Genomic DNA, 7,174 nt, shown 5'->3' with positions numbered 1-7,174 from the left:
TCCTTCTAGTCTCTAGGTCCATGAGCTCAATTGTTTTTTATTTTTAGATCCCACAAATAAATGAGAACATGCAATGTTTGTCTTTCTGTGTCAGGCTTATTTCACTTAACATAATGATCTCCATGGCCAGCCATGTTGTTGCAAATGACTGGCTCTCATTCTTTCTTTACGGCTGAATGGTGCTCCACTATGTATACCTACCATGTTTTCTTTTCTCTTCTTTTTTTTTTCTTTCCCCGAGACGGAGTCTTGCTCTGTCACCCAGGTTGGAGTGCAGTGGCTCAATCTTGGCTCACTGCAAGCTCCGCCTCCCAGGTTCAAGCAATTCTCCTGCCTCAGCCTCCTGAGTAGCTGGGATTATAGATGCCTGCCACCACGCCTGGCTAATTTTTGTATTTTTAGTTGAGATGGGGTTTCACCATGCTGGCCAGGCTGGTCTCGAACTCCTGACATCATGATCTGACCGCTTCTGCCTCCCAGAGTGCTGGGATTACAGGCGTGAGCCACTGCGCCCGGCCTGTACCACGCTTTCTTTATTCATTCATCCATTAATAGACACTTCCAAATCTCAGCTATTGCAATTAGTGCTGCAACAAACGTTGGAGTGTGGATATCTCTTTGATACACTGATTTCCTTTCTTTTGGGTGCCTACTCAGCAGTGGGGTTGCTGGATCATGTCATGGCTTTGTGATTGTCTGCTAACAGCCATTCTCCATCTTTAACAACAGAACTCTCAAATGTCAGCTGAGCATACGTCTACCCAGCTGGAGACAGTCTCTCTCAGTTTCTCTTGCAGCTGAATGTAGCTGAGTGACTGTGTTCAGGATGAGGGTGTGCGAGCAGACAACAATAATCTTTCATGAAGTTAAAAAACAAGATGGAATTAAAATACTTGATGATATAGGGTATGACTTGGGAGATGGGTAATACGAATTAAAATGTTCTGATATCGAATAAAGATATTAATTACATTAGGCTCTGATAAGTATGCGTGCTACAATTTTCAGAGTAGCCTCTAAAAGGTGAAATTTGGACTTGAATCCAGGATCTCTGTTTCTAAATAATTCTGGAGGAAAAAAATTCTTAGAGTGCTATTGGCTTTTCAGCTGCAGAATACTGGCACTTCAGAAGGATCGCTGGGAGTCCAGGACCCAACCTGTCACTGAGCATTCCCGCATACCTGAGCCTGTGGAACTTCCCATCACAGCCACTAGGCAGACTCACTTCTGAGTCTTTCCCAGCACACCGCTGACCCTTTCTGATTCTCCAGCTCACTCATTCAGAGCTCCTTCATGTCTTCAGCCACCTCCTGTTTGCCAGCTTCCTTCTAACAGAACTTGCATGTCAGGAAAGCTCGTTCGCCTACAAATAAACTATCTGAGAGGCTCTGTCTTCCAGGAAGTTTCTCGTCATTGATGGGGGAAATGCAGACAACTCACTTTGGTCATTGCTATAGTTTGGATATGGTTGTTAGACTCTGCCAAGTTTCATGTTGAAATTTGATCCCCAATGTTGAAGGTGGAACCTGGTGGGAGGAGTTTGGGTGGTTGAAACAGATCCCACATGAACAGCTCGGTGCCATTCTCAAAGCAGTGAGTTCCCATTCTTAGTTCCCACAAGAACTGGTTGTTGAAAAGATCCTGTCACCTCCTCCATTCCTTCTCTCCAGCTTCCTCTCTCTCGCTATATGATCTGTGCAAACCAGCTCCCTTTCTCCTTCGGCCATGAGTGGAAGTTTTTTGAAACCCTCACCAGCGCAGATGTTGGTGCCATGCTTCTCGTACAACCTGCAGAACTGTGAGCCAAATAAACCTCTTTTCTCTATGTCACCCAAAGTCAGGGATTCCTTTATAGCAACACCAATGGACTAAGACAGAAAATACAGACTGTATATTAGGACCCCATCAGCCTGGTCACAGATGCCATCTCAGACCTCCCCAAAACCTCTGCTCATTTGGGTCTCTTCAGTCACGTTCATTTAGCTCTTTCCTCTCTGCTGGCCATATCAAAGTGTCCAGACCAAATTCAAGGCTCCTCCAGGACTTGGACCGTTGATCTCCCTCCTCCCATCAGACTTGTGTCCTGATATGTCACTGTGTCTCTCCCTGCGGGGTGTACTCTCCTGAAAGATGCTTCCTTGAAACTGAAGCAGAGGCACATCAGAAGGATCTCAGGGTGGAAAGGCTCCCATAGAGCCCTCTGAAAACAAAAACAAAACAGAGGGGAGCTCCTATGGTTGACAGTCAGCAGGAGACCCTACCCTCCTCCTGCTATGAGTCTGACAGGAGACATATTCAGTACTCTCCCACACCCTCAGTTCCCACGCCCCAGAGACCCCAAACATGTTTTCATTATCTCTCTTCATTATGTCTTCTAGATCTCTCTTCCCCTGTTCCTTCAATGTGCATTGTTGAGTACCTACTGCATACTCAGCAACATTCTATTTGTCTTCTGCCCATGACCCAAGAGCCCAGATTCCTAGTTACTGGTCTCTTTTGGGTCCCCTATTACTGTCTGCTATAGAGATGTGAGGTCCTACCCTCTTGGCTCAGCTCATTAGGGCTTCTTTCATGCTAAAGCAGGCCTATAGGACTTCCTGACCAGAAAACAAATTCTTGAGCTGGAACAGGTTTCTAACCCAATCCCTGCTTCAAAGGGTGGGTCCCTTCCACTCTGACAACCATGATCTCCTTATCCCATTCTACTTCCTGCTGCAACCCAACCCAGCACCCTGCCTAGTGTGACCATGTCATTCTCCTTTCTCACCTTCCTCTTGACCCCCGCTCTATTCCTTCCCAGGCTTGGTATCATTCTGTCACCTGCCTGTAGTTGACAGACTGTCAGGTCAACTGCCCCACCCCTCCCCAGACCATATGAAGCTATAAAGGCCCCTGTAGCTCTTTCACAACAGAGAAAGAGGCAACTACATTGCCTGGAGGAAGCCTAAGGAAGTCAGGCATCCAGCTGCCCACCCCTGAGCCCAAGATTCTTCCCAGGAACACAAAAGTAGGAGACATATGCTCCTGGAAGCACCAGCCTTTATCTCTTCACCTTCAAGTCCCCTTTCTCAAGAATCCTCTGTTCTTCGCCCTCTAAAGTCTTGGCACATCTAGGACCCAGGCATCTTGCTTTCCAGCCACAAAGAGACAGATGAAGATGCAGAAAGGAAATGTTCTCCTTACATTTTGTCTACTATTGCATTTAGAAGCCGGTAAGTGATTTTATTTAAAAGCGGGTGGTCTGAGAACCTTTGAGGAGTTGGGGGAGACATGACCACTGCTGGGGCTATCTCTGCTTCTCTTCCATAGCGTGAGGATCATCATTTTACTCTCATCACTTCAGCCTAACAATGTATGTCACGCAGGAGGCAGTCAGACACAGTGGTTAAAATTGGTCTCTGGTCTCACGTTGCCTACGTCTGAATTATGGCTCCATCTATTAACTGTGTACTTTAGGTCAGTTGCTTCTCTGTGCCTCAATTTCTGCATCTGTAAAATGGTAAGAACCTATGTGATATGGTTGGGGATTTAAATATTAAGAACAAGAAGGGTTGGCTGCTTTTAAAATATCACTTTTCTGGTAGGGTGCGGTGGCTCATGCCTTTAATCCCAGCACTTTGGGAGGGTGAGGCAGGCAGGTCATTGAGGTCAGAAGTTCAAGAATACCCTGGCCAACATGATGAAACCCTGTCTCTACTAAAAATACAAAAATTAGCTGAGCATGTTTGCTTGTCCCTGTAGTCCCAGCTACTCAGGAGGCTGAGGCAGGAAAATCTCTTGAACCCAGGAGGCAGAGGTTTCAGTGAGCTGAGATGGTGCCACTGTACTCCAGCCTGGGCGACAGAGTGAGACTCTATCTCAAAAAAATAAAATAATAAAACAAGGCCAGGCCTGGTGGCTCACGCCTGTAATCCCAGCACTTTGGGAGGCCAAGGCAGGTGGATGTCTTGAGGCCAGGAGTTTGAGACCAGACTGGCCGACGTGGTGAAACCCCATCTCTACTAAAAGTACGAAAATTAGCCTGGTGGGGTGGCTTATGCCTACAATCCCAGCTACTCAGGAAGCTGAGGCAGGAGAATCGCTTGAACGTGGGAGGCGGATGTTGCAGTGAGCCGAGATCGCTCCACTGCACTCCAGCCTGGGCGGCAGAGGGAGACTCCGTCTCAAAAACAAATACATAAATAAACAATAACATAAAATAAAATGTCACTCTTCTATATTCTACAAACTCAATTTCTCTCCTACCCCTACACCTAATTCCACGTCAGCCTCCCACGTACAGGCTGGGGAGGTCGAATGTCTTCATCCTTCAGGGAAATAAAGGGCAAAAATTTGACATAACCTTAACTCCAGCCAAGCCTCCAAGAAGTTAAAAGCCTTCCCTCTATCTTTATACATTGGTTTACAGCCCTTAATCCTGGGAGCTCTTATGTATTTGAGCTACATATAACTTGTTCTTCTCTAGCCTTGGCCATAGTAATCAAGGGCCCCGGAACTTGAATGCATATAGTCACCTGGCTTCTTGATGAAGATGCAGGCTCCTGGACCCCATCTCAAACTCTAATTCATTTAGTCTAAAATGATTTGCTTAAGAATATTTTCAACATACTCCCTTAAGTAATTCTGATATAAGTGTTTTCTGAATATTATTCTGAGAAATATTTTCCAAGAAGGAAGCAATACTACTTAAGAAAAAAATTGGTCAATATATACTAGTTTCACCTAGTCCTATAATTCTTTTAAAATCCTTTTAATCTGTATTGTATCTTGGATAGCAGAATGTGGAATAAGCTTACCTACTACTAAAACTAGATGATGTAACTCTGGTGTTGGGGGTAGGTGGGTGACTTAGCTTAGTCTCCACAAGTGCGGATTCAGTAGCCTGGGTTCAGTTCCCTGTTCCACCACTCACTAGCTGTGTAAACTTGGGCCAGTGTCAACATTTTTTTTTTTTTTTTTTGAGACGGAGTTTTGTTCTTGTCACCCAGGCTGGATGCAATGGCTCGATCTCGGCTCACTACAATCTCTGCCTCCCGGGTTCAGGTGATTCTCCTGCCTCAGCCTCCCAAGTAGCTGGGATTAATGCCTGGCTAATTTTGTATTTTTAGTAGAGATGGGGTTTCTCCATGTTGGTCAGGCTGGTCTCAAACTCCTGACCTCAGGTGATCCACCCATCTCGGCCTCCCAAAGCGTTTGGGTTACAGGCATAAGCCACTGCACCCGGTCCAGTGTCAACATTTTTAAGCCTCAATTTCTTCATCTCAGCTGGTGATAATAATAGTATCTATGTTATAGGGCTGTAGTGAGCATTAAATAAAATTATTTATGTAATGAATTTAGCCAAGCAGTAAGCAGAAAGCATATATACACAATATATAATTGTCATGATATGATTTCTTCAGCAATAAATCCCAGTGGGACTAGCACCTCTGCCAACACTGGACCCACTGTGACCTCCAGTGGGATCAGCACAGTCATGAACTCTGGGCCCAGTGTGACCTCCAGTGGGGCCAGCACAGCCACCAACTCTGCGTCCAGCACAACCTCCAGTGGGGCCAGCACAGCCACCAACTCTGAGTCCAGCACACCCTCCAGTGGGGCCAGCACAGCCACCAGCTCTGAGTCCAGCACAACCTCCAGTGGGACCAGCACAAACTCCACTGGGGCCAGCACACCCACCAGCTCTGAGTCCAGCACAACCTCCACTGGGGCCAGCACAGCCACCAGCTCTGGGTCCAGTGTGACCTCCGCAGGCTCTGGAACACCCACTCTGACTGGGACGCACACAACGTCCCACAGAGTTATCACAAGTGCCTCTACTGCAGTGAGTGGGGCGAAGCCCGGGGGGTCCCTGCTGCCATGGGAAATCTTCCTCATCACGCTGGTCTCGGTTGTGGCGGCCGTGGGGCTGTTTGCTGGGCTCTTCTTCTGTGTGGTGAGTGCCTAATATGTAAGAAAATGCCTGGGGGAGGGAGCAGCAGAAACACAGGGAAACGGGTGTGAATAGAAGGGGTCTCAAGTCAGAGGTGGGTAGGGAGGAAGGGAGATCAGGAGAGAGTAACACAGAGAGATGGCAGGTCAAAGCAGAGGAAGCTGGTGACCTGCAGGAAAAGGGGGCCACAGAAAGGACTGGAGGAACGAGAACTAGGAAGGAGTGTGGTTGGAAGTGGGAGAAGATTCCAGAAGGCATCTGTGGTGAAGGCTTGGGAGACAGGGATACAATTATGAAACTATTGACTCTTCTTTTTCTAGAGAAACAGCCTGTCCCTGAGAAACATCTTTAACACAGCTGTCTACCGCCCCCATGGCCTTGGCCCAGGCCCTGGAGGGAATCGTGGAGCCCCCCACAGGCCCAGGTGGAGCCCTAACTGGTTCTGGAGGAGACCAGTATCCTCGATAGCCATGGAGATGAGCGGGAGGAACAACGGACCCTGAGCAGCTCCCGAAGCGAGTGCCGCATTCTTCAGGAAGGAAGAGACCTGGGGACCCAAGACCTGGTTTCCTTTCATTCATCCCAGGAGACCCCTCCCAGCTTTGTTTGAGATCCTGAAAATCTTGAGGAAGACATTCCTCGCCTCTCTTGCCTTTACCAGACACTGGAAAGAGAATACTATATTGCTCGTTTAGCTAAGAAATAAACACATCTCATTTAACACACATGACAAAGAGAAGCTGTGCCGTGCCCCGGGGTGGGTGTCTGTAGCTCTGAGATGAACTTCTCAGTTACAGGAGAAAACCCCCATGCTGGACTCCATCTGGCATTCAGAATCTCCACAGTAAAATCCAGAGACCTCATTCTTATCTGTGTGTCTGCATTTTCTAATCCTTTTTGCCCCAGGCAAGTTCCCTGCATCTCTGAGACACTGCGGTTGGCCGGAAAATTGACTTGGGAGAGATAAGGAGGGAGGGCGGGTGCCAAGATGCTGCGGGCTCGTGTGTGACGCCTGTGGTACACAGCGATCAGGTTGTGATACGTGAAGAGCCGAGAGCAGGATGAAGTGGAGGTGGTACAACTACCTGCTCTGTGTGTGTGTGGAGGGGTGGCGGGGGCGCATATTCACTTGAAGTTGAGGTTCCCAGGGCATTTCCATGTGCTCCAGGCCTGACTACCCATCAGGGTGGAGGAGCTGGTGACACTCATCTCTCTAAGAGTGCTCCCTTGGGGAGCAGAGAG

At 47.8% G+C, this 7,174-nt stretch overlaps 1 protein-coding gene across 1 annotated transcript; it reads left to right on the top strand.

Moving 5' to 3' along the window:
- The first annotated feature begins 2,900 nt into the window (after positions 1–2,900).
- On the top strand, positions 2,901–6,649 carry LOC112623284 (mucin-21-like). Its single transcript, XM_025383617.1, has 3 exons — positions 2,901–3,212; positions 5,403–5,935; positions 6,253–6,649. The coding sequence occupies exons 1-3, from the start codon at positions 3,152–3,154 to the stop codon at positions 6,433–6,435; spliced, it is 777 nt and encodes a 258-aa protein (XP_025239402.1). The 5' UTR covers positions 2,901–3,151; the 3' UTR covers positions 6,436–6,649.
- The last annotated feature ends 525 nt before the right edge of the window (positions 6,650–7,174 follow it).

This window comes from Theropithecus gelada, chromosome 4 (genome assembly GCF_003255815.1).
Source record: "Theropithecus gelada isolate Dixy chromosome 4, Tgel_1.0, whole genome shotgun sequence".
In the NCBI taxonomy this organism is placed as follows: domain Eukaryota; kingdom Metazoa; phylum Chordata; class Mammalia; order Primates; family Cercopithecidae; genus Theropithecus; species Theropithecus gelada.
This window is presented reverse-complemented; position numbering and strand designations above follow the sequence as displayed.

Excerpts from the sequence above, each read along its gene's own strand:
- LOC112623284 (XM_025383617.1), top strand. The coding sequence starts at position 3,152 with ATGAAGATGCAGAAAGGAAATGTTCTCCTTACATTTTGTCTACTATTG. Across the intron at positions 3,213-5,402 it reads ACTATTGCATTTAGAAGCCG|CAATAAATCCCAGTGGGACT; the intron begins GTAAGTGATTTT and ends TGATTTCTTCAG. Across the intron at positions 5,936-6,252 it reads CTGGGCTCTTCTTCTGTGTG|AGAAACAGCCTGTCCCTGAG; the intron begins GTGAGTGCCTAA and ends TTCTTTTTCTAG.